General features: G+C 39.7%; 1 protein-coding gene across 16 annotated transcripts in view; it reads left to right on the top strand.

The window, feature by feature from the left end:
* The window catches only part of ULK4 (unc-51 like kinase 4), a 727,378-nt gene that overhangs the window by 576,864 nt on the left and 123,819 nt on the right, over positions 1–26,695 (top strand). For 3 of the 16 annotated variants that reach the window (XM_054550403.2, XM_063721619.1, XM_063721620.1), the window contains one exon: positions 22,924–23,791. In XM_054550403.2, coding sequence (XP_054406378.2) covers positions 22,924–23,007 — 84 coding nt within the window. In that variant the 3' untranslated portion in view covers positions 23,008–23,791. 16 annotated transcript variants of the gene reach the window in all.

The raw sequence follows: 26,695 nt of genomic DNA on the forward strand, positions 1-26,695 counted from the left end.
GTCATCTCTTTTAAAGCCCTGATGGAAGAGTAGCCTCCTGTGCCCAAAGCTGAGCGAGCCTGGGTGCATTCAGAGAGGGCAAGCCCAAGATATGTTTGACCCCATAATTTACAGGTAATGAGCATGTCAGTGACTGGTAAACCGTGGTTGTTAGAGAATCATATTGGGGAATAATGTAGCAGATCCCTCCCTGTGAATCACAGAAAGGGCCCTGGATTCTTGACATTTCTGTTTAAAGTCCCAATCTTGTGACAATTACTTTCTAAAACTACAATTTTCACTAACAAAGAAATAGGATGTTTAATTTATGCTATTGGAGATGGGATGTGTTTTGCCTCTAGGGTGCTCTTTCTTATTTAGTCTGTATTTAGAACGTCCAGAGAATGTTGAAGAAACCTAACGATTTAATTATCTGCTGTAATTTAACAGGAAGTTGGGAGGTTTTATAATTATACTTTCTGCTTTAGCTTTAAAAATGTGATGGAAATCCTTCAAGTGTCTCCCAAGTTTACCTTTCCCTTAAACTGGATATCAATGGGAGTTTTCCCAGGGCAATGATTGTAGATTAGCTACTTGTCTCTTAATTAAAGCTAGCTTACTCCAACACTCAAAATATTGACTACACATGAAGCACCACAAATTTGTTCTGTGCCTAAAATTGGCTCAAATATATGCTATCGACTACTCTCTGAAAGCAGAAAAATAGTCCATGGAAGGATGACTATAATATGCTGATGTTACTAACTCCCTGTCACCTTCTCACCCATCTACCTGGTGCAGCAGAGGTGGAAGGAGTGTGATTTGCAATAACTCTGTGAAGATGAATAGTATTAAGGATTTGTTACAAATATCTATTCCATGAAGAATCTTTACCCTGTGGTCTTCAGAAAGTCTTGCTGTGCTCACCATCATTTTCCTTCTGAATTCTCATATAGGTATCGGCCCTTCTCATTCCACATGAGAACAGACATGTTCTGTTGCTGAAAATGAGTGTAATATAGCATTTCTTTATGTACAGAGTCATTAAAGAGACCAGATGAGGAAACTAGGAATTCTGCAGCCATTCTTTTAATATTTTAGCACCAGATTGGGTTGTGGAACTTAGAATCAGAAGAGGCACTGTTTCTACTAGATAGAAAAGTAAAGAAATATTCCTTGAGGTATAATAAAAAGGTAAAATTATACCTCTCTCCCTCCTGTCTTATTTTTCTTGGGGTTAAGACCTTCTATTCTTGACTTGTATTCTTAAAGGAAAAAAGAATGGGGATTGATGTAAAACCAGTAAAATTTCTAAGAGAAACACTATGCACCCAAATGAGTTAAAAGTAAATTTAATCGATTTTATATGCAATCTGGTTTTTTAGAAGATTTCCTAAAACCGTGAGAGGATGCTCTTAAGCGTTTCTGAAAGAGATCTTTTCTTGAATCCATACACACTCATTTGTAGTTCCACTGGATAAGCATTCTCTGCCACTGATTGCCATAGGGTTTGCAAGTTAATTTGGGAACTCTTTGAATGATTTTGTTGTATCTGTCCAACAAAGAAAAGAAACATGGATGGACCTGGACGATAAATATGTTAAATGAAATAAGCCAGACACAGAAAGATAAACACTGCATGTTCTCACTCATATGTGGAAGCTAAAAAAAGTTGCTCTCATAGAAGTAAAAAGTAAAACAGAGGATTCTAGAGGCTGGGAAGGGAAGGGAAGGGGGATGGGAGGAAGGATAGGGAGAGATTTGTTAAAAGATACAAAATGAACTCAGCTCTGCACCAAGCGGACCTAATAGACATCTACAGAACCCTCCACCCCAAATCAACAGAATATACATTCTTCTCAGCACCACACCACACCTATTCCAAAATTGACCACTTAGTTGGAAGTAAAGCACTCCTCAGCAAATGTAAAAGAACAGAAATTATAACAAACTGTCTCTCAGACCACAGTGAAATCAAACTAGAACTCAGATTAAGAAACTCACTCAAAACCGCTCAACGACATGGAAACTGAACAACCTGCTCCTGAATGACTACTGGATACATAACGAAATGAAGGCAGAAATAAAGATGTTCTTTGAAACCAACGAGAACAGAGACACAACATACCAGAATCTCTGGGACACATTCCAAGCAGTGTGTAGAGGGAAATTTATAGCACTAAATGCCCACAAGAGAAAGCAGGAAAGATCTAAAATTGACAACCTAACATCACAATTAAAAGAACTAGAGAAGCAAGAGCAAACACATTCAAAAGCTACCAGAAGGCAAGAAATAACTAAGATCAGAGCAGAACTGAAGGAAATAGAGACACAAAAAACCCTTCAAAAAATCAATGAATCCAGGAGCTGGTGTTTGAAAAGATCAACAAAATTGATAGACTGTTAGCAAGACTAATAAAGAAGAAAAGAGAGAAGAATCAAATAGATGCAATAAAAAATGACAAAGGGGATATCACCACCAATCTCACAGAAATACAAACTTCCATCAGAGAATACTGTAAACACCTCTACGCAAATAAACTAGAAAATCTAGAAGAAATGGATAAATTCCTCGACACATACACCCTCCCAAGACTAAACCAGGAAGAAGTTGAATCTCTGAATAGACCAATAACAGGCTCTGAAGTTGAGGCAATAATTAATAGCTTACCAACCAAAAAAGTCCAGGACCAGATGGATTCACAGCCGAATTCTACCAGAGGTACAAGGAGGAGCTGGTACCATTCCTTCTGAAACTATTCCAATCAATAGAAACAGAGGGAATCCTCCCTAACTCATTTTATGAGGCCAGCATCATCCTGATACCAAAGCCTGGCAGAGACACAACCAAAAAAGAGAATTTTAGACCAATATCCCTGATGAACGTCAATGTAAAAATCCTCAATAAAATACTGGCAAACCGAATCCAGCAGCACATCAAGAAGCTTATGCACCATGATCAAGTGGGCTTCATCCCTGAGATGCAAAGCTGGCTCAACATACGCAAATCAATAAACATAATCCAGCATATAAACAGAACCAATGACAAAAACCACATGCTTATCTCAATAGATACAGAAAAGGCCTTTGACAAAATTCAACAACCCTTCATGCTAAAAACTCTCAATAAATTAGGTATTGATGGGATGTATCTCAAAATAATAAGAGCTATCTATGACAAACCCACAGCCAATATCATACTGAATGAGCAAAAATTGGAAGCATTCCCTTTGAAAACTGGCACAAGACAGGGATGCCCTCTCTCACCACTCCTATTCAACATAGTGTTGGAAGTTCTGGCCAGGGCAATCAGGCAGGAGAAGGAAATAAAGGGCATTCAATTAGGAAAAGAGGAAGTCAAATTGTCCCTGTTTGCAGATGACATGATTGTATATCTAGAGAACCCCATCATCTCAGCCCAAAATCTCCTCAAGCTGATAGGCAACTTCAGCAAAGTCTCAGGATACAGAATCAATGTGCAAAAATCACAAGCATTCTTATACACCAATAACAGACAAATAGAGAGCCAAATCATGAGTGAACTCCCATTCACAATTGCTTCAAAGAGAATAAAATACCTAGGAATCCAACCTACAAGGGAAGTGAAGGACCTCTTCAAGGAGAACTGCAAACCACTGCTCAATGAAATAAAAGAGGATACAAACAAATGGAAGAACATTCCATGCTCATGGGTAGGAAGAATCAATATCGTGAAAATGGCCATACTGCCCATGGTAATTTATAGATTCAATGCCATCCCCATCAAGCTACCAATGACTTTCTTCACAGAATTGGAAAAACTACTTTAAAGTTCATATGGAACCAAAAAAGAGCCCGCATCACCAAGTCAATCCTAAACCAGAAGAACAAAGCTGGAGGCATCACTCTACCTGACTTCAAACTATACTACAAGGCTACAGTAACCAAAACAGCATCATACTGGTACCAAAACAGAGATATAGACCAATGGAACAGAACAGAGCCCTCAGAAATAATGCCACATATCTGCAACCATCTGATCTTTGACAAACCTGACAAAAACAAGAAATGGGGAAAGGATTCCCTATTTAACAAATGGTGCTGGGAAAACTGGCTAGCCATATGTAGAAAGCTGAAACTGGATCCCTTCCTTACACCTTATACAAAAATTAATTCAAGATGGATTAAAGACTTAAATGTTAGACCTAAAACCATAAAAACCCTAGAAGAAAACCTAGGCAATACCATTCAGGACATAGGCATGGGCAAGGATTTCATGTCTAAAACACCAAAAGCAATGGCAACAAAAGCCAAAATCGACAAATGGGATCTAATTAAACTAAAGAGCTTCTGCACAGCAAAAGAAACGACCATCAGAGTGAACAGGCAACCTACAGAATGGGAGAAAATTTTTGCAATCTACTCATCTGACAAAGGGCTAACATCCAGAGTCTACAAGGAACTCCAGCAAATTTACAAGAAAAAAGTAAACAGCCCCATCAACAAGTGGGTGAAGGATATGAACAGACACTTCTCAAAAGAAGACATTTATGCAGCCAAAAGACACATGAGAAAATGCTCATCATCACTGGCCATCATAGAAATGCAAATCAAAACCAGAATGAGATACCATCTCACACCAGTTAGAATGGCGATCATTAAAAAGTCAGGAAGCAACAGGTGCTGGAGAGGATATGGAGAAATAGGAACACTTTTACAGTGTTGGTGGGAGTGTAAACTAGTTCAACCATTGTGGAAGTCAGTGTGGCGATTCCTCAGGGATCTAGAACTAGAAATACCATTTGACCCAGTCATCCCATTACTGGGTATATACCCAAAGGATTATAAATCATGCTGCTATAAAGACACATGCACACATATGTTTATTGCGGCACTATTCACAATAGCAAAGACTTGGAACCAAGCCAAATGTCCAACAATGATAGACTGGATTAAGAAAATGTGGCACATATACACCATGGAATACTATGCAGCCATAAAAAATGATGAGTTCATGTCCTTTGTAGGGACATGGATGAAGCTGGAAACCATCATTCTCAGCAAACTATTGCAAGGAGAAAAAACCAAACACCACATGTTCTCACTCATAGATGGGAATTGAATAATGAGAACACATGGACACAGGAAGGGGAACATCACACACCCGGGCCTGTTGTGGGATGGGGGGAGTGGGGAGGGATAGCATTAGGAGATATACCTAATGTTAAAGGACGAGTTGATGGGTGCAGCACACCAAGACGGCACATGTATACATATGTAACAAACCTGCACATTGTGCACATGTACCCTAAAACTTAAAGTATAATGATAAAAAAAAAAAGAAAAAAAGATACAAAATTACAGCTAAATAAGAGGAATAAGTCCTAGCATTCTATACCATTGTAGGATGACTATAGTTAATAATAAAATAGTTTCAAAGAGTTATAGGTAGCTAGAGCTAGAGAAAGATATTGAACATTTTCAACACAAAGAAATGATAAATGTTTTAAATGATAGATATCCCAATTACCCTGATCTGACCACTATACATTATATGTATCAAAACCTTACTGTGTACCCCATGAATTTATACAGTAATTATTTGCCATTTTTTTAAAGTCTATCAAAAAAAGAAATATACTGCCTAACATTTTTACATAATTCCCTGAAGAGATAGTCTTGAGATTTTGAGCAAGACAGATTCAGAAAATGGCTAGTAGAACAGAGTCATTTATAGCCAGTCCTTCTCAGGACTCAGACCTCAGTGTTACTATTGATAAAATGATAGTCCACCTCAAGAGCCTTGAGGAAATATATAGCTCTTTACTGTAGGTATCGACAAGATCACATGTCACAGGATGTGACAGAGAAACCTTCCTTAAGATCCATCTGAACATGTCTCATTTCCCCACACATCAGCTCTCTACTTTCGTCCTTACTTGGGGTCTCCTCCTAGTATCTGCAGTTTGATTCCATATGAGGATGTATGATCCAGAACCATTGCAAGAGGCATTTAATAGGAAAAATCAACCAGGTCTGGTGACTAATTGAGTATAGGTCTCTGAGGCAGGGGAATGTGAACTAAATTTGGCTCTAGATTTATGGACCACAAATGGAACATGAAGGGTCAACAAAAGTTTTAGGTTGTTCTGGGTTCTCTGGTTTGGCTATAGCTCCAATTCTCTCTCTGTTCTTATACTCAAGTGATTCAAACATTTGTTTCCTGCCTGACTTTTGAGAAAACTGGAGTTTGTGGACCCCACTTCATGAGAATTCCTAATCCAAATACCTGGAATATTATTAGTACCTTCAGTAGAAGTAGAGAAAAACCCATTTAATATGATAAGTTTAATTTTACACATGTTCAGTTAAAAATGACAAATAACACCTTGAAAAAGTGATCTGGTGTTTGAAAATTAGGGTGGATGAATGTGAAAGCAGGCCACAAAATGAAATGCAAAATTAGACTCTAGTTGTAAAAAAAGGAATATGTATATATAAGAGTTATCAATATTGAGATAATAGCTAAATCCACAAAAGTGGAGTCATTAATTTGTTCAGCAATAGTATATTGAGCATCTGTTATGAGCCAAACATGGAAGTACTGAAGATATAGTACGTGAAGAACAAGACAGGCAAGCCCTCTGCTCTCATGAAGTTTATGATCTGAATGGCTGAATACAGTATATTTCTTCCCAGAAATAGTATAAAGGATAATAATAAGCATCCACGCTTGCGATTTGGAAAATATTGTCAGTTAAGGAGGTTGAAAAGTTTCATGTGTGTTTTAAAGACAAAACAATGTGAAAGTCAGCTTAGTGGAATAGAAAGAATGTGGCCCTAGGAGCCCAAAGCCCTGGGTTCCAATCTCAGCTCTTCAGTCAACTACTTGTACTGCTATAGACAAGACACAACCTCTCTAAGTTTCACTGCTGACAAAGCAAGCAAGTTGATTGAGATTTGTGTTTTTCCAACTACACATCATGATCCACTGAAAGCAATTTAAAGTTTCACAGTGTAGCATTTGTTATTTAAATAAAAATGAAATAGAACAGAATAACAAATCTTAGTGTATTGTTCATAGGCTATTGCTTTGTGAAACTTTTTTTCTCGTTTTCTGCATCTGTTTGCACATGTGGCTGTACATACCAAGTTGTGATATGATTTTTCTTTTTAATTTTGGAGACATAATTTCACTCTCTTGCCCAGGCTAGTTGCCTTTCCTTCCTATTTTTTTTCTCCAATCTGTCATTTGTAGCCCCTTTGCAGCATAATTTTCCTTCCGTTTTGATTTCTTTTCCCAAGAGATTCAGCTCCCCTACTCCCTTCCTGTCATCCTAGCACATAAAATTTGTTCCCTACTCTCTCTATAACGTCTTCTGCTCTTTCAAGTTTCTGTTGCCATTGATGATAGTTTTACTCTTCTTTTTATTATAAAAAGTCTCAAAATCCAAGAAAAGTTGAAAGAATCATAGGACGGGCACCTGTGTAATCAAGAATTATCGTTTTACCATATTTCTCTTGTGTGTATGTGTTCTAAATCATGTGAAAGTGAAGACATCATGACACTTGATCTCTAACCATAATACCATTATCACAACTAAGAAAATTAACAATTTCATATCATTAATATCTACTTAATACTTTTTTTTTTTTTTTTTTTTTTGAGACAAGGTCTCTCTGTTGTTCAGGCAGAAATGCAGTGGTGCCCTCATGGGGACTGCAGCCTTGACCTCAGGGGCTCAATTGATTATCTCACCTCAGCCTTCCAAGTAGCTGGGACTATAGGCATGCACCAGCATGCCCAGCTAATTTTCTTTTTTAAAAAATAAAAGCTGAGTGCAGTGTTCACACCTGTAATCCCAGCACTTTGGGAGGCCGAGTTGGGCGGATCACCTGAGGTCAGGGGTTCGAGACCAACCTGGCTAACATGGTGAAACCCCATCTCTACTGAAAATACAAAAATTAGCCAGGCGTGATGGCGGGTGCCTGTACTCCCAGCTACTCGGGAGGCTGAGGCAGGAGAATCGCTTGTACCTGGGAGGCAGATGTTGCAGTGAGCCGAGATCATGCCACTGCACTCTAGCCTGGGTGATAGAACGAGACTCTGTCTCAAAAAAATATATATATATATAGACAGACTCTACAGCCATACCACCCTGAACGCACCCGATCTCATCTGATCTCAGAAAAATAGAAACAGGATTTTGCTATATTGCCCAGGCTGGTCTTGAACTGGACTCAAGTGATTGCCTGCCTCAGCCTCCCAAAATGCTGGTATTATTCGTTGTCAAAAAATGACTATTATAGTCTTTTTTTTTTAAGTCACATTCCAACCAAGGCCCACATACTGAATTTAATTATTGTTTCCTTGTCTCTTTTAATCTAGAAGGATCTTTCTTTTTTTTTTTTCCTTATGAAATTGACTTTTTGAAAAGCCTGAGTCACTTGTCTTATGGAATATCCCATACTCTGGGGTAGAATGATTGTTTCCTCATGATATGTTAGGTCACAATGTCCCATTGATAGCGGCCCCTTATCATATTAAGAAGCATGTGATGTCAGTCATCTCCATTTTTAGTGATGCTAAGTTTAATTGCTTGGTTAAGAGGGCATCTGACACATGTCTCCACTATGCAGGTGTGTGTTTCCTTTGCAATCACTAAGGCATGCTTGGAGAGATACGTGGAACTCTGTGAATATTCCTATTTCCCACATTGACTTTTTAAAGTAAAGGGTAAAAACTATAAAATTTTGATAATATTTGTGGAACAAAGTGGTTAATTTTAATGCCTGAGGGGAAATATTTAAAATGTGGAAAGGACCAATCTATTATTCTTGGTAACAGATACAATAACTCTCAAAAAGGGAGAAGAGTTGCCGAGAATACTGCTTCCTTCTCTGATATTAATTCATTGAGAATCTGCCCAGTATAAGTTGTAAGTAAAAAGCTAAGAGTCCCTGGTGCTTTGCATTCTGCAGCCTCTTGAGAACCAAGGCGAGTGGTGGGAGAAACACAAAAGAACGCTTACTGTGAGGGATCATTTATTTATTCAACCCCTGAATATTTCCATTTAAAGGGAATTATTATCTGGTTCTAATAATAGTAACTGTAAGTTCGTATGGCGTTTTCCTGATGCTTAGTAATCATTTTGACCATCACCAACTTCACTGTGCAGCTTTTGCTGTACAGAATGCTACAGGTTCCTTTGGTAATTTGGGATGTCTTTAATGTCATGCTCTTAACAGAACCAGTCTCAGAACAATGAGCATTTAAAGCATGTTGAGTATTAGAATGAATATGTTTGAAAAATACTTCCAGGCCAGGCGTGGTGGCTCATGCCTGTTATCCTAGCACTTTGGGAGGCCAAGGAGGGTGGATCACCTGAGGTCAGGAGTTCGAGACCAACCTGGCCAACATGGTGAAAACCTGTCTCCACTTAAAATATAAAAATTAGCCAGGTGTAGTGGCAGGCGCCTGTAATCCTAGCTACTCAGGAGGCTGAGGCAGGAGAATCGCTTGAACCAAGGAGGCGGAGGTTGCAGTGACCTGAGATCGTGCCATCGCACTCCAGCCTGGGCGACAACAGTGAAACTCTGTCTCAGAAAAAAAAGAAAAAAAAAAAAAGAAAAAGAAAAATACCTCCTTGTGGTTGTAAACAGCAATGGCAATTTTTTAAGGGGCCTTCTCTTATGAATACCTACACTAAATGTTTTTAAATTTTGTTTTTTAAATAATTTAACTACAATTTTTCTTCAATCTATATTAATTTTAAGAAATGAATTCCATTAATTGAAATAAACAATAACTAATATCCACATTATGTTCATAGGAATATATCTCTCTCCTTAGCAAGATTGTTTCCAAGTAGATAGGCTGTATATAAAGCAGATAACCAGAGTTTGGTGTCAGGTTTTAAGTAATCACAGAAAAATATAAAGATAAAGAGAATAGTTCAGTTGATATTTACAATATTTATCCAAGAGAGTATTTTAAGTTCAAGCTGTTAGATAAGTTGAATTGAAACATTATCATGTAAAGTATGACCTCTTTTTTTTTTGTAAACTGGTATCTTGAATTCAGTCAACAGAACTATTCAACAAGGTTGAGGTATATTATTTTATAACACAGGAGTTCCTTTTTGTTCCAGAGTAAGTGATATTGGAAAACTAACCACTTAATATAGATTCATTTAAACTGGCAATCTAACAATTATGGTAAATAATGACAAAAGGTTTCACTGGGATTTAATCTCAAAATATGAAACTAACATTTATCAAAGTGAATTTATTTTGTCTTTTAACAATGTTATGAGGTCATTCTAATGAGTTATTCAGCATTTTTCAGTACCACACAGAAAAAGTCCTCAGTAAGACAGAGTGACCACTCACTCAACAAGTAAATATCGAATGCCTGCTCTGTGGCACACGTGGTTCTCAATGTTGGGGATACAGCAGGGAACAAGACAGACAGAAAACCCTGCTCTGATGGAGCTTACTAAGAGTGACATCATAGCCACATTTATTAAGTAAACTATGTTGTATTTTACATAGGGAAAGCACTAAGAAGAAAAATATAGAGAGAAAGGAAGAGAGGAAAGACAACAGGCTATTTGCAGCTTTTAGATAATGTGAATAGGAAAGGCCTCTCTGAGATGACATCTGAGTGAAGACTGAAAGAAGTAGAGAAAGCAGCCAGGGAGTGTTTGGAGCAGGGAAATAGCAAGTGCTAAGGCCACAAGGCAGGTATATCCATGGTATGTTCTAGGTACTATAAGGAAGCCCCTGTGTCCAGAGCAAATTGAGCAAGAAGGAGATACATAGGATGTGAGGGAGACAACAAGGAAGGGTGTCGTGGAGGAAAGAGGTTACAGAGGCCCTGTAAACCCTTGTAAACACTGGCCTTTATCCCCAGTGAAGTGGAAGCCTTTGGAGGGTTTTGAGCTGAAGGGAGAGACAATCTGGCTGTTGCATTGAGAGTAGTCATTGAAGAGGGTGAAGGATAAGAGATACATGTCAGGGGGTTGCTATATCAGGAGAGTCCTGATCATGACTTGGAGGGGGTAAAAAATGGTTATATTTTGGGTATATCTTGAAAGCAGAACCAACAGAATTTCCTGACAGATTAGTTGGAGACTATGAAAGAAATAGTCAAAGATGATTCCAATTTTGGCCTAAGACAACACCGAGATGGCTAAAACTGTAGGAGGAGCTGATTTGAGGGCAGAGAGAAAACCAGGAGCTCAGTTTTGAACATTTTACATTTAAGATGCCTGTTGAACATCCATCTGGAAATGGCAAGCTGGCAGTTGGCTCTATAGGCCTGGAATTCCAACAGAAAGAGGTCTGGACTAGAGCAGAATGTATCAGAATGTGGAATGCTTGAATGTGGATTCCGGAGGGTTGCCAGTTAATGGTAGTGACCAGGTATAGGTTAAAACGAGGAGAGTGAATCAAGTATGGAGGACGACAAGATCACTGGAGGGGGGAAAGCCAAAGAAATGAGTAGTTTTGGAAGGACCCTCTCTATGGACTTTGAAATGACCAAGCGCTTGATAAAGGTGGTGTTGAAGACACTGACAGTGAGCTGGGGAATGGGAGTGTGAGCGACCTGATAACCCACAGATAACTGCCACAGGTAAGAGTAGAAGGTGTTCTCTGGTGACGTAAGATTTAAAGCTGGGGGCAGAGGGGCAGGGGATGCATGGAGGAAGGGTGGAGAATGGCCAGGAAGCAGCAGTGAGAACCAAGGAGCCTTCTCCAGGCCCAGCAGCTCAGGGGTATGAGACACATGCAAGAGGAGCATATCGCGAGGGAAAAGCCCAGTTTCAGTTACAGCAAAAAAAGTGAATGGCACATCCTGGAAAGAGACTGAGGATAAAGGAAGTCTTGCTGATGACTCTGTCCAAAGGGCATAGTGAATAGAAGGGTTTCAAGAGGATGGGTAAAGATAAGAATCAGAATATAGGATGTACAGAGCCTCATAGAGATGAGAGCCCAGGGGAAGAAGGCTGACCTGGGGGGCCCGGGCTTTACGTGGCAACCTACATAAACTTGGACACAATGAGGAATGAGATTGGCCTTGACTGTCCCAGGCCAACTGGATGGGTGAGGCCGTGAGTGAGCTGTAGGGACCTTGCTGGAGCCTGAAGAGTTCTGGGATGACTCCTGACTCCAGCCAGGACAGAGGTGACCCCCACCCAGGGGGCCTGTGTTCCCTGTCTCCCTGCCTCTGGGAATCAGAGATGCAGTCTTACTCTGAGGGTATGGTAAGAAGGCCTGTAGATGGACCTTTTTGCTCCATCACTTGGGGCTTTATCAGTGATTCTAAACTTTCTTGTATGTCATGTTTCACATTATCAAAATTGCACAATGGCACGTTATAACATTCTTCATATGTAACCTTTCCAGCCCCATCATAAAAATGAGTCTCTTTTTGTAAAACTATGTAAGATCTTCCTCAGTTTTCCATTGCTATTCAAACTAGCATTCCCTTTTGAATTGCCTGTCTTTTGAATTGTCTTGTCTTCACCCTTGAAGAGATTTTTCTCTTCTCCAGCTGTTAATCATCTAGTTTTGTGTTTATCTGTCAGACCCTCACTCATCAAAGACTCTGGTGTAATTCTTCTATCATCACTGGCACTGATCTTATGAAATCTCACATCTTGTGCAAGATTTTAATTTTTTTCTTCACTTTGGTATGTGAGCACGTGAGAGCCAACTCCCATCAATTTCTCAGTGCACTTGTTCGTGCCCCTAAAGACTTGGGCTTCCCTAATCAATCAGACTTCCTGGGAACTAGGGAATTGAAAATAAATATTTATGTAATACGTATCCTCTGCCTATTTAGCATAGCAAACCTATGATCCCACATGCATGCATAGTTTCTTTTTAAGAATTTGCCTTTAAAATCAAGCATCATAGTAAGTGACCTTTTTGATCTGTGTCAGTGCACATTTACTTTGATTTTTAAAAACTATTTTGGCTTGTAGGGGTGATGAGTAAGGTTGAGCTAAACCACATGGTCTCCTTCCAGTCTTTCTGCTTAGAACATTTAGGAGATGGCTGGGGAAGGGTTAGTGCCCCAAACGTATGTCATAGATCAGGTCTCATTGGCATTTTAGGCAGTTGTGCCGAACTTCCTAGACCGGTATCCCAGTGATGGCCATGAAATTGTTATTGAGGCTTGTTTAACTTTTTCTGTTTCAGGGATTAGTCTTTTCCAACACCATTGTTCAAGGAAATGTTTTGAAAGTGTTCCTGAGAATTATTTCTCATGGCATCTTGATTTCCTTTTTCAGTTGAAAGCATGCTGCTATCATGACCCTCCCTGAAGCAAGTAATGATTAGGACTCTCATTTCAAATTATTCTGCCTCCATTTCCAATTTATACATATAAAATTTTTATCCATTCTTCAAAGAAAGTCTCAGAGTTCCATACAGTACACGTATTTTTTAGGATACTGAACACTTTTTTTTCTTTTTTTACTTTTTTAAAAAAAAATACTTTAAGTTCTGGGATACATGTACAGAATGTGCAGGTTTATTACATAGGTATACATGTGCCATGGTGGTTTGCTGCACCCATCAACTTGTCACCTACATTAGGTGTTTCTCCTAATGCCAGCCCTCCCCTTGCCTCCCATCCCCCGACAGGCCCTGGTGTGTGATGTTCCCCTCCCTGTGCCCATATGCTCTCATTGTTCAGCTCCCAGTTATGAGTGAGAACATGCGGTGTTTGGTTTTCTGTTCCTGTGTTAGTTTGCTGAGAATGATGGTTTCCAGCTTCATCCATGTCCCCACAAAGGACTTGAACTCTTTCTTTTTTATGGCTGCATAGTATTCCATGGTGTAAATGTGCCACATTTTCTTTATCCAGTCTATCATTGATGGGCATTTGGGTTGGTTCCAAGTCTTTGCTATTGTGAATAGTGCTGCAATAAACATATGTGTGTATGTATCTTTATAGTAGAATGATTTATGATTCTTTGGGTATGTACCCAGAAAAGGGATTGCTGGGTCAAATGGTATTTCTAGTTCCAGATCCTTGAGGAATTACCACACTGTCTTCCACAATGGTTGAACTAATTTACACTCCCACCAGCAGTGTAAAAGTGTTCCTATTTCTCCACATCCTCTCCAGCATCTGTTGTTTTCTGACTTTTTAATGATTGCCATTCTAACTGGCTTGAGATGGTATCTCATTGTGGTTTTGATTTGCATTTCTCTAATGACCAGTGATGATGAGCTTTTTTTTATATGTTTATTGGCCGCATAAATGTCTTCATTTGAAAAGTGTCTGTTCATATCCTTTGCCCATTTTTTGATGGGGTTGTTTGTTTTTTTCTTGTAAATTTGTTGGAGTTCCTTGTAGATTCTGGATATTAGCCCTTTGTCAGATGGATAGATTGGAAAAATTTTCTCCCATTCTCTAGGCTTCCTGTTCACCCTGATATGCTAGTTTCTTTGGCTGTGCAGAAGCTCTTTAGTTTAATTAGATCCCATTTGTCAATTTTGGCTTTTGTTGCCATTGCTTTTCATGTTTTAGTCATGAAGTCTTTGCCCATGCCTATGTCCTGAATGGTATTAGCTAGGTTTTCTTCTAGGGTTTTTATGGGTTTAGGTCTTACATTTAAATATTTAATCCATCTTGAATTAATTTTTGTATAAGGTGTAGGGAAGGGGTACAGTTTCAGTTTTCTGCATATGGCTAGCCAGTTTTCCCAGCACCATTTATTAAATAGGGAATCCTTTGCCCATTTCTTGTTTTTGTCAGGTTTGTCAAAGATCGGATGGTGTAGACACATGGTGTTATTTCTGCAGCCTCTGTTCTGTTCCATTGGTCTGTATCTGTTTTGGTACCAGTACCGTGCTGTTTTGGTTACTGCAGCCTTGTATAGTTTGAAGTCAGGTAGTGTGATGCCTCCAGCTTTGTTCTTTTTGCTTAGGATTGTCTTGGCTATACAGACTCTTTTTTGGTTCCATATGAATTTTAAAGTAGTTTTTTCTATTCTGTGAAGAAAGTCAATGGTAGCTTGATGGGAATCGCATTGAATCTGTAAATTACTTTGGGCAGTATGGCCGTTTTTACAATATTGATTTTTCTTATCCATGACCATGGAATGTTTTTCCATTTGTTTGTGTCCTCTTTTATTTCGTTGAGCAGTGGTTTGTAGTTCTTCTTGAAGAGGTCCTTCACATCCCTTGTAAGTTTTATTCCTAGGTATTTTATTCTCTTTGTAGCAGTTGTGAATGGGAGTTTGCTCATGATTTGGCTCTCTGTCTATTACTGGTATATAAGAATGCTTCTGATTTTTGCACATTGATTTTGTATCCTGAGACTTTGCTGAAGTTGCTTATCAGCTTAAGGAGTTTTTGGGCTGAGACGATGGGGTTTTCTAAATATACAGTCATGTCGTGTGCAAACAGAGATAATTTGTCTTCCTCTCTTCCTATTTGAATACACTTTATTTCTTTCTCTTGCCTGATTGCCCTGGCAAGAACTTCCAATATTATGTTGAATAGGAGTGGTGAGAGAGGGCATTATTGTCTTGTGCCAGTTTTCAAAGGAATGATTCCAGCTTTTGTCCATTGAGTATAATACTGGCTGTGGGTTTGTCATAAATAGCTCTTATTGTTTTGAGATATGTTCCAACAATACCTAGTTTATTGAGTGTTTTTAGCATGAAGAGGTGTTGAATTCTATTGAAGGCCTTTTCAGAATCTATTGAGATAATCATGTGTTTTTTCCATGGGTTCTTTTTCTGTGATAGATTACATTTATTGATTTGAGTATGTTGAACCAGCCTTGCATCCCAGAGATTAAGCCAACTTGGTCGTGGTGGATAAGCTTTTTGATGTGCTGCTGGATTCCATTTGCCAGCATTTTGTTGAGGATTTTCACATCAATGTTCATCAGGGATATTGGCCTGAAATTTTCTCTGTTGTGTCTCTGCCGGGTTTTGGTATCAGGATGATGCTGGCCTTATAAAATGAGTTAGGGAGGATTCCCTCTTTTTCTATTGTTTGGAATAGTTTAAGAAGGAAAGGTACCGGCTCCTCTTTGCACCTCTGGTAGAATTCAGCTGTGAATCTATCTGGTCTTGGGCTTTTTTTGTTTGGAAGGCTATTAATTACTGCCTCAATTTCAGAACTTGTTATTAGTCTATTCAGGGATTCAACTTCTTCCTGGTTTAGTCTTGGGAGGGTGTATGTGTCCAGGAATTTATCCATTTCTTCTAGATTGTCTAGTTTATTTGCGTAGAGGTGTTTATAGTATTCTCTGATGGTAGTTTGTATTTCTGTGGGATCAGTGGTGATATCCCCTTTATCATTTTTTATTGTATCTATTTGATTCTTCTCTCTTTTCTTTTTTATTAGTCTGGCTAGCGGTCCATCTATTTTGTTAATCTTTTCATAAAACCAGCTCCTGGATTCATTGATTTTTTGAAGGGTTTTTCGTGTCTCTATCTTCTTCAGTTTTGCTGTGATCTTAGTTATTTCTTGCCTTCTGCTAGCTTTTGAATTTGTTTGCTCTTGCTTCTCTAGTTCTTTTAATTGTGATGTTAAGTTGTCAATTTTAGATCTTTCCCGCTTTCTCCTGTGGGCATTTATTGCTGTTAATTTCCCTCTAAACACTGCTTTAGCAGTGTCCTAGAGATTCTGGTACATTATGTCTTTGCTCTCATTGGTTTCAAAGAACTTCTTTATTTCTGCCTTAATTTTGTTATTACTCAGTAGTCATTCAGGAGCATGTTGTTCAGTTTCCATGTAGTTGTGCCGTTTTGAGTGAGTTTCTTAACCCTGAGTTCTAATTTTATTGCACTGTGTTCTGAAAGACTGTTTGTCACGATTTCCATTCTTTTGCATTTGCTGAGGAGTGTTTACTTCCAATTATGTGGTCGATTTTAGAATAAGTGCTATGTGGTGCTGAGAAGAATGTATATTCTGTTTATTAGTTCTGTAGATGTCTATTAGTTCTGCTTGGTCCCTAGCTGAATTCAAGTACTGAATATTCTTATTAATTTTCTGTTTCATTGATCTGTCTAATATTGACAGTGGGGTGTCACTCCCACACTATTATTGTGTGGGAGTCTAAGTCTCTTTGTAGGTCTCTAAGAACTCGCTTTATGAATCTGGGTGCTTCTGTATTGGGTGCATATATATTTAGGATAGTTAGCTCTTCTTGTTGCATTGATCCCTTTACTATTATATAATGCCCTTTGTTGTCTTTTTTGTGTTGTTCATTTAAAGTCTGTTTTATCAGAGACTAGGATTGCAACCCCTGCTTTTGTTTGCTCTCTCTTTGCTTGGTAAATCTTCCTTCATCCCTTTATTTTGAGCCTATGAGTGTCTTTGCATATGAGATGGGTCTCCAGAATACAGCGCACCAATGGGTCTTAACTCTTTATCCAATTTGGCAGTCTGTGCCTTTTAATTGGGGCATTTAGCCCATTTACTTTTAAGGTTAATATTTTTATGTGTGAATTTGATCCTGTCATTATGATGCTAGCTGGTTATTTTGCCCGTTAGTTGATGCAGTTAATTCATAGTGTCAATAGTCTTTACATTTTGGTTTGTTTCTGCAGTGGCTGGTACTGGTTTTTCCTTTCCATATTTAGTGCTTCCTTCAGGAGCTCTTGTAAGGCAGGCCTGGTGGTGACAAAATCCCTCAGCATTTGCTTGTCTGTAAAGGATTTTATTTCTCCTTCACTTATGAAACTTAGTTTGGCTGGATATGAATTTCTAGATTGAAAATTCTTTTCTTTAAGAATGTTGAATATTGGCCCCCACTCTCTTCTGGCTTGTAGGGTTTCTGCCGAGAGAGCTGCTACTAGTCTCGTGGGCTTCCCTTTGGGGGTAACCTGACCTTTCTCTCTGGCTGCCCTTAACATTTTCTCCTTCAGTTCAACCTTGGTGAATCTGACGATTATGTGTCTTGGGGTTCCTCTTCTCGAGGAGTATCTTTCTTTGTGGTGTTCTCTGTATTTCCTGAATTTGAATGTTGGCCTGCCTTGCTAGGTTGGGGAAGTTCTCCTGGATAATATTCTGAAGTGTGTTTTCCAACTTGGTTCTATTCTTTCCATCACTTTCAGGTACACCAATCAAATGTAGGTTTGGTCTTTTCACATAATCCCATATTTCTTGGAGGCTTTGTTTGTTCCTTTTCATTCTTTTTTCTCTAATCTTGTCTTCACACTTTATTTCATTAAGTTGATCTTCAATCTCTGATATCCTTTCTTCTGCTTGATTGATTCGGCTATTGATACTTGTGTATGCTTCACGAAGTTCTTGTACTGTGTTATTCAGCTCCATCAGGTCATTTATGTTCTTCTCTAAACTGGTTATTTTAGTTAGCAGTTCCTCTAACCTTTTATCAAGGTTCTCAGCTTCCTTGCATTGGGCTAGAAGATGCTCTTTAGCTTGGAGGAGTTTATTATTACCCACCTTCTGAAGCCTACTTCTGTCAATTTATCAAACTCATTCTCCATCCAGTTTTGTTTCCTCACTGGCGAGGAGTTGTGATCATTTGGAGAAGAGGCATTCTGGTTTTTGGAATTTTCATCCTTTTTGCACTGATTTTTCCTCATCTTTGTGGATTTATTTACATGTGGTCTTTGCTATTGGTGACCTTCGGATGGAGTGGTCGTCCTTTTTGTTGATGTTAATGCTATTGCTTTCTGTTTGTTAGTTTTTCTTTTAACAGTCAGGCTCCTCTTCTGCTCGTCTGCAGGAGTTTGCTGGGGGTCCACTTCAGACCCTGTTTGCCTGGGTATCACCAGCGGAGGCTGCAGAACAGCAAAGATTGCTGCCTGCTCCTTCCCCAGAAGCTTTTTCCCAGAGGGGCAGCTGCCAGATGTCAGCTGGAGCTCTCCTATGTGAGGTGTCTGTTGACTCCTGCCGTGAGGTATCTCCCCATCAGGAGGCACGGGGGTCAGGGACCCACTTGAGGAGGCAGACCATCCGTTAGCAGAGCTTGAGCACTGTGCTGAGAGAACCGCTGCTGTCTTCAGAGCCGGCAAGCAAGAACATTTAAGTCTGCTGAAGCTGTGCCCACAACCGCCCCTTCCCCGAATTGCTCTGTCCTAGGGAGATGGGAGTTTGATTTACAGTACCCTGACTGGAGCTGCTGCCTGTCTTTCAGAGATGCCCTGCCCAGAGTGGAGGAATCTAGAAAGGCAGTCTGACCATAGCGGCCTTGCTGAGCTGCGGTGGGCTCCGCCCAGTTCAAACTTCCAGGCGGCTTTGTTTACACTGTGAGGGGAAAACCACCTACTCAAGCCTCAGTAATGGTGGATGCCCCTCCCCCCACCAAGCTCGAGCATCCAGGATCAACTTCAGACTGCTGGGCTGTCAGTAAGAATTTCAAGCCAGTGGATCTTAGCTTGCTGGGCTCCATGGGGGTACAATCCGCTGAGCAAGACCGCTTGGCTCCCTGGCTTCAGCCCCCTTTTCAGGGTAGTGAACAGTTCTGTCATGCTGACGTTCCAGGCGCCACTGGGGTTTGGAAAAAATCTCCTGCAGCTAGCTTGGCCACCCAGTTTTGTGAGTGAAACCCAGGGCTTTTGTGGTGTAGGCACCTGAGGGAATTTCCTGGTCTGCAAGTTGCAAAGACCATGGGGAAAGCATAGTATGTGGGCCGCATAGCTCCGTCCCTCATGGCACAGTCCCTCATGGCTTCCCTTGGCTAGGGTAGGAAGTTCCCCAACCCCTTGCACTTCCTGGGTGAGGCAATGCCCCACCCTGCTTTGGCTTGCGCTCCGTGGGCTGTACGCACTGTCTAACCAGTTAACCAGTCCCAGTGAGATGAGTTGAGTACCTCAGTTGGAAATGTAGAAATCACCCACCTTCTGGGCTGGTCTCGCTGGGAGCTGCAGACCAGAACTGCTCCTATTTGGCCATCTTGCCTGGTAATCCCCACTAAACACTTATTTATCATAAAGTGATAGTCCCTGGTTTCTTTCTATGGAACACTTCTAGAAACATGATGGATTTCATTAATTGCATCTCCAAAATATTTGGTTTTAAGTTCCACAAAAGTTTTGATGCTACTTGCTTTTTTTTTTTAATTCCTTCATTGTCATGTCAAGAAACTAAGCCTGTTTATAAACTCTACATGGATCTTTTGTGTAATGGTTATGAGCAGGTTTTAATGAAATTTGAGAGTGTCTCTAGAGATCACAGATAACGGGGCCTTTCACGTTGTGGCGTTGCTTAGCAACCTGGAAGTCATTACATTTCCAGGCGCTGTAATAACATGATATACTTTTCTTTGCCAGTCTCTGATGAAAATGTAATGGAAATAATCCCTTTCTAAAGGTTGCACTCTATGAGTGGGTGGCAAAATAGATTTTTTTTTTTTTCTTTTTCCCTGGCCTGGGCAGGTTTTAATTCAGTACACAAAGTATTGTTTTCTGACTGTTGTGTGTGACAGAGTAAAATATATTCCAAAATGATATTCTTTTTTTTTTTTTTTTTTTGAGACATAATCTCACTCTGTCGCCCAGGCTGGAGTGCAGTGGCATGATCTCAGCTCACTGCAAGCTCTGCCTCCCGAGTTCAAGGGATTCTCATTCCTCAGCCTCCTGAGTAGCTAGGATTACAGGCGGCCGCCACCATGCCTGGCTAATTTTTGTATTTTTTTAGTAGAGACGGGTTTTCACCATGTTGGCCAGGATGGTCTCGATCTCCTGACCTCAGGTGATCCACCCGCCTTGGCCTCCCAAAGTGCTGGGATTACAGGCGTGAGCCACCGTGGTCTGCCGTTTTTTTTTTTTTTGTTTTTTTTTTTTTAAAGACAGGGTCTCACTCCATTTGCTCAGACTAGAGTGCAGTGGCATAATCTCAGCTCACTGCAGCCTTGACCTCCCAAGCTCAGGTGATCCTCCCACCTCAGCCTCCTGAGTAGCTGGTACCACAGGCATGTGCCACCACACCTGGCTGATTTCTTGTATTTTTAGTGGAGTCAAGGTTTTGCCATGCTGAGTCCAGGTCTCAAACTCCTGGATTCAAGCAAGCTGCCTGCCTCGGCCTCCCAAAGTGCTGGTACAGGCAGGGGCCACCGTGCAGGGCCTCTAAGATGATATTCTTAAAAGGAAGGCCTACTTCTGAAATAATAGTTGTAAATGCCATAGCAGTTGTTAACATAAATTAGAGTACTCTCATCATTTTGAAAAGAAAATTTTCAAATGTTATTATTAGCTGTATTCATTGACCACCAATTAATGCAAGAATGTCTGTTTATTCTTATTTAATTTATTCTACCTAGGTATTTGCAGGTATTAGGCAGATTTTAAGAGTATAAGAGAACCATATGCTCTAGGTAGGAGCAAAGCAGGTATAAATGAATGAAAAGTTTGATGTACTATTTTTGAAAAAATATTTTTGTAATTTTTTAAGCAGTATTTTTTAATTACAAAAGCAATACAGTTTATACATGAATTTCATAACAACATTGTTCATAATAGCCAAAAAGTAGGGACAACTCAAATGTAATTCAATTGATGAAGGAATAAATAAAATGTGGTATTCCATAAAATAGAATATTATTCAGTCATAAAAAGGAATGAAGTACTGATACATGCTACAACATGGATGGATCTTGGAAACATTATGCTAAGTTAAATAAGACAGACACAAAGCCCCACATGATGTGTGATTACATTTATGTAAAATTCCCAAAATAGACACATAGATTAGTGATATGTGGAATCTACAAATCTACACAAAGATTGTGGTTGCTGGAGGGTAGAGAGAGAGGGGAATGGGTGTGACTGCTAATGAGTATGAGTTTATTTTGGGAATGATGAAGATATTCTAAAATTGATTGTGGTGATGGTTGCACATTCTGTGAATATACTAAAAAGCACTGAGTTTGTACACTTTAAAATGGTGAATTTTATGGTATGTGAATTTGTTATTTTAAAAAATCACAACACAGGCCGGGCGTGGTGGCTCACGCCTGTAATCACAGCACTTTGGGAGGCCGAGGCGGGTGGATCACGAGGTCAGGAGATCGAGGCCATCCTGGCTAACACAGTGAAACCCCATCTCTACTAAAAAAAACAAGAAAATTAGCCGGGCGTGGTGGCGGGCACCTGTAGTGCCAGCTACTCAGGAGGCTGAGGCAGGAGAATAGCGTTAACCCCAGAAGCAGAGGTTGCAGTGAACCGAGATCACGCCACTGCACTCCAGTCTGGGCAACAGAGCGAGACTCCATCTCGGAAAAAAAAAAATCGCGACACAAAATGGAGTATATAGTGATGGTTGATAACTTGGAAAATAAATGAGCAAAAAGAAGAAAATAATGTCTTCCTTAAACGTGTAATGCATAGATTAACGTAGTTACAATATTTTGGTTGTTTTCTTGGCACACACATGACATATATGTATGCATATGTGTATACCTGCATACATATATACATATACATATATCAACATATTTCTAAATGAATTAGGATTGTAAATCCTAATGGTGAAAAGTTCATGTGTTTATTTTGCTGGCTCCCACAAAATTCCATTGAAGTAATCAAAATAAGTAGGAAAATAAGTAAAAATGCACAATGTCACTGTAAACAGGGCAAGTTATCAATAATAGATGCCTAATTTGAGAAATTTCTAGAAGACAGCTGTTTTGAGAGAGTATTCAGGATTGAGAAGACCACATATCACCATAAGCAGGAAGCAGGCTTATGGAAAAGTTCTGGAGGAATCCCAGACTCAGGGACAGTGGTTTTGAGGAAGAGAGAAGCGTGGGCCCCAGCTCCAGCCATGGAGGTGCTCACCACAGGATATTCCCCAAGGTGTCCTGTGGGTGGGCACAAGAGTAACTGAATTCTGGACTGGGTTGTCCTGGTCCCCTAGAGCCATCACCCTCTACCAAAGAAGACTCTCAACCTTCCGTCCCTGTTCCTCCTCTGAATTGATATCTTTATTCTTTTCTCATCCATTTCTCACTAACTGCAGGGTGAGGCTGCCTACAGCTTTCAGCAGCATCTACTTAGGAGGAGATCCCCAAGAAAATCAAAGCGAGATCTTAAAAATTGCTGAGATATCTCATCAGGCTGCCAGTACTCATAGACCTTCATTTATGAACATGAACAGACAAGAATTGCTGGGCATTTGAGGAAGTCCGTAGCCAAAAAGTGGCCACAGGGGATCCCAAAGGCCGATGGCCATGGAAAAAACAAAGATAATGTAAGAAACAGGTCTTTAAAAATATCTAATTAGTACCCTGATGACAACTTGAAAGATTTCCATAAAATATGACTTTCAGATTTTAAATCCCAGTAGAGGGATTGAATAACAATACACTGACAGAAGTCAAGTGACTTACTTACAAGACCACCTTGAAGAATTCTCTCTGAGCACAGAGTGAGAGAAATGTTAAGAACTGTGGCAGGTACATCAAACAGATTCAAAAGCCCTTTATGGGAACTGTATATTAGCACCACAGGTCTGATGATCTACTGAAATTGAATACCCTCCCAGCTTGGAGAGAAAGGACAGAAGACTCAACTGTGGCATATGGACATTTCCCCCACATTGTCCACATGAGAGCAATTTGCATATTGTATATATTCATGTGTATATCTACAATGGTATAATATACAGTGGTATAGAAAATTGTAGACATATACAGATATAAGTATATCTGCACACAATAAGTGTATATGTGTGTATATACATACATAATAGGTATATAAAGTGTGTGTGTGTGTGTGTGTATAGCCATACTTTCCAAATACAGGTGTTTGGGGCATTTCATTTGTAGAATCAATTGAACTGGATATTATTACATATTAGATCAAATAAATGTACTGTTAAAACAAAATGTATGCTGTTACTCTCAGAAGCACATATTTTCTGGGGAATTATATTTCCAATATCATAATATAGAAATTAAAGACCATCTTACCTACTTTCCCTCATATTTCACCTAAGTGGTTGTCCCTCTTTGGTGAGAACCACTGCAAATGTGTGTGCCTTGGTTTTCCACTGAAGTAAGTTTTTAGAGGAATTCAAGAAGTGAATTGCACCTATAGTGAAGCCAGGAAGCCCTTTGGCTGGGATTCCTTCTGTGTTGCCCAGGGCTGTCTGCTATGGGGAGCTGAACGAACACCTGGAGTGCTACTTGCTGTTTGCTTTGAGGACATCCCCAGCTTTTGAAAGGGTGCCATTATTAGCCTGGTTTGTGAGACTGTCCTGTCTTTCTGGATTGGAGGATTTAACCTGTGCAGCCTTTCAGTACATGTAATTAACAGATCACCCGTTGTTGAGGAAAGTAGTGAATCTATCCAAATGGTTTTTGAACAATTAACTTTGCAATCTGGAGTATTTGATTTTAACCAACTTGATTTATGTCTTTAATCAAGAAAATCAATAATCTTAACTTTTTTTTTTTTAAGTCTGTAGTTTATTTGATATGGCCTTATGATGTAGTTGTCTTTCCATTGGGGTAGGTGAAATTTAATTCTTACAAGGTGCTGCTTCTGCATTTGCAATGAAACACTCATTTAACGTAATGGTGAAGAGCAGGGGCTTGGGGGTTAGGCAGCCTTGGGTTCAAGTCTCACTTTTATTTGGTAAATAATTGGGCAAGTAACCTATCTTCACTGAGTCTCAGTTTTCTATCATAAAAACTAGACATAATGATATTTCTACCATAAGATTGTTATGAGGATTAAATGAGATATAGTGTAAGCAAACTGCTTAGCATGTGCCTGGAACGTAAGTGCTTGAAACTATTAATTGCTGTTGTCATTATCATCATTTTTATTCCTATGTTATATTAATTTTCTGGCTGCAGCAAAAAAATTAGTTGTCTTATTTTCCAGATACATAATACTTTTTGCCCACAGAATTACAAAACATTAGGACATGAAAAATATCTGCTGGTTATTTGAGACTATTTCGAATTTGCTTCATTAAAATTTCATCAAACTTCAAGATTGTGAAGGCTACCAAATATTGTCAAATTTTGTTTATCCCCTTCTTCTTTTTCTTAAAGGAGGCAAGTGTTACTGTTTACTGTGATGTGAAGAAGCACTCATTCATGGCATGCCCTGGTAACACAGCCAGATTTTCCACACCAGATATTGAGATTATCTGGCAAAAAGAACTTCTGGATTCAGAATCCTGAGTGTAGTAAAAATGCTGAAATACTGCCATCTCTGGGATAGTTTTTGTGATGGAGATGACAGGACCTCTAGCCCCTTGCTATTCAAAATTTGGTCTCAGACTTGCAGCCAAATCATTACTTGGGAGCCTATTTGAAATTCAGAATCTCAGGCCCCACCCCTTGCCTGCAGAATCAGTATCTGCATTTTAATGAGATCCCCCAGATGATTCATATGCATATCTTTTGAGAAATGCTGCTCTAGAGACGGCTCCTGAACAATCCAGAAGGGTGATTATTGAAGCCGTTAAAAAGATTTGCATCTGAGAGTTTCACTTTTCCTAATCTAGTCTGTCTCTAGCCAGTTCCATACATTTTCTGTTATGTTTGCTGGAAAGAGGACTGGAACTCCAATTTGTGTTTGTTTGTTTATTTCTAGAAGGCCTGCTAACATCCACTTGGGAAAATCTTTCTATTTCTTTAATTTTTCTTTATTAAATGGTAATGATAACATTCAGCATTGGCATATGTTTATGGTCTCTTGCCTCTAAAGTCTCATTTATCTAGTAAAGAATTCACAAATGGAGAGACTTTGAGCAGTAATAGAAGAGAAATACCAGGAAAAAAAAAATTGATTTAATAAACCTGTGAAACAGGCTAGCCAAAACAGTACAAGAGTTTTCTTCTCTGTTAAAATGACAATATTTACATACTGATGCCTTAATAATGTAGTAACATGCAAGGGGCCCAGCACAGGGCCTGGTGGAGGGCAGGTGGGCCAGTGTTGGTGATCAATCAGTTCAGGGGCAAAGGTCAGGAAATGGGCAGGAGGTAGAGTGGGGAGTATTGAGTGAGCCCTTCCAGATAGTTAATCACCAGTGACTGGATTAAGAGAAGAGGCTTGGGCCGGGTGCAGCAGCTCACACCTATAATCCCAGCACTTTGGGAGGCCAAGGTAGGAAGATCACTTGAGCCCAAGAGCTCAAGACTAGCCTGGGCAACATTTTGAGACCTTGTCTCTACAAAAAATATATATTTTTAAATTAGCTGAGGGTGGTGGCGCATGCCTGTAGTCCTAGCTACTCAGGAGGCTGAAAGTGGGAGGATAGCTTGAGCTGGGGAGGTCAAGGCTGCAGTGAGCTGAGATCACACCACTGCACTCCAGCCTGGGCAACAGAGTGAGACCCTGTATCTACAGACAGAGAGAGAATTTGGATGGAGGGTTCAAATCTTCACTCTGCCCCTTCCTTGGACACATCACTTAACATCTCAAAACTGAATGGTAATTTACCTGATAGGGCCCTTTTATGAAGATTACAGCAGATAGATATTCAAAGTATTTGTCATAGTGCTCGTCACAGAGAAAGCCATCAAGAAAAGACAAGTGCATATATGCGTGCCCATGCCCACAGATATATGTATACTTTGGAAATGGCAGTTGTCGTCTTAAATGTGTGGAATATCCCTACTCTATTATAAACTTTCATCCTATTTCTTTAGTAAAGGCCCGTTTCTGTTTGATCATACACACCCTTCCTGTCAGTGGTACACACCTTTTGCTGAGGGGTTCAGTGTTGGGTGAACTAGAATGTACACTGCATAATGCACTCATTTTTATTG

This window comes from Pongo abelii, chromosome 2, assembly GCF_028885655.2.
Source record: "Pongo abelii isolate AG06213 chromosome 2, NHGRI_mPonAbe1-v2.0_pri, whole genome shotgun sequence".
Lineage (NCBI taxonomy): Eukaryota > Metazoa > Chordata > Mammalia > Primates > Hominidae > Pongo > Pongo abelii.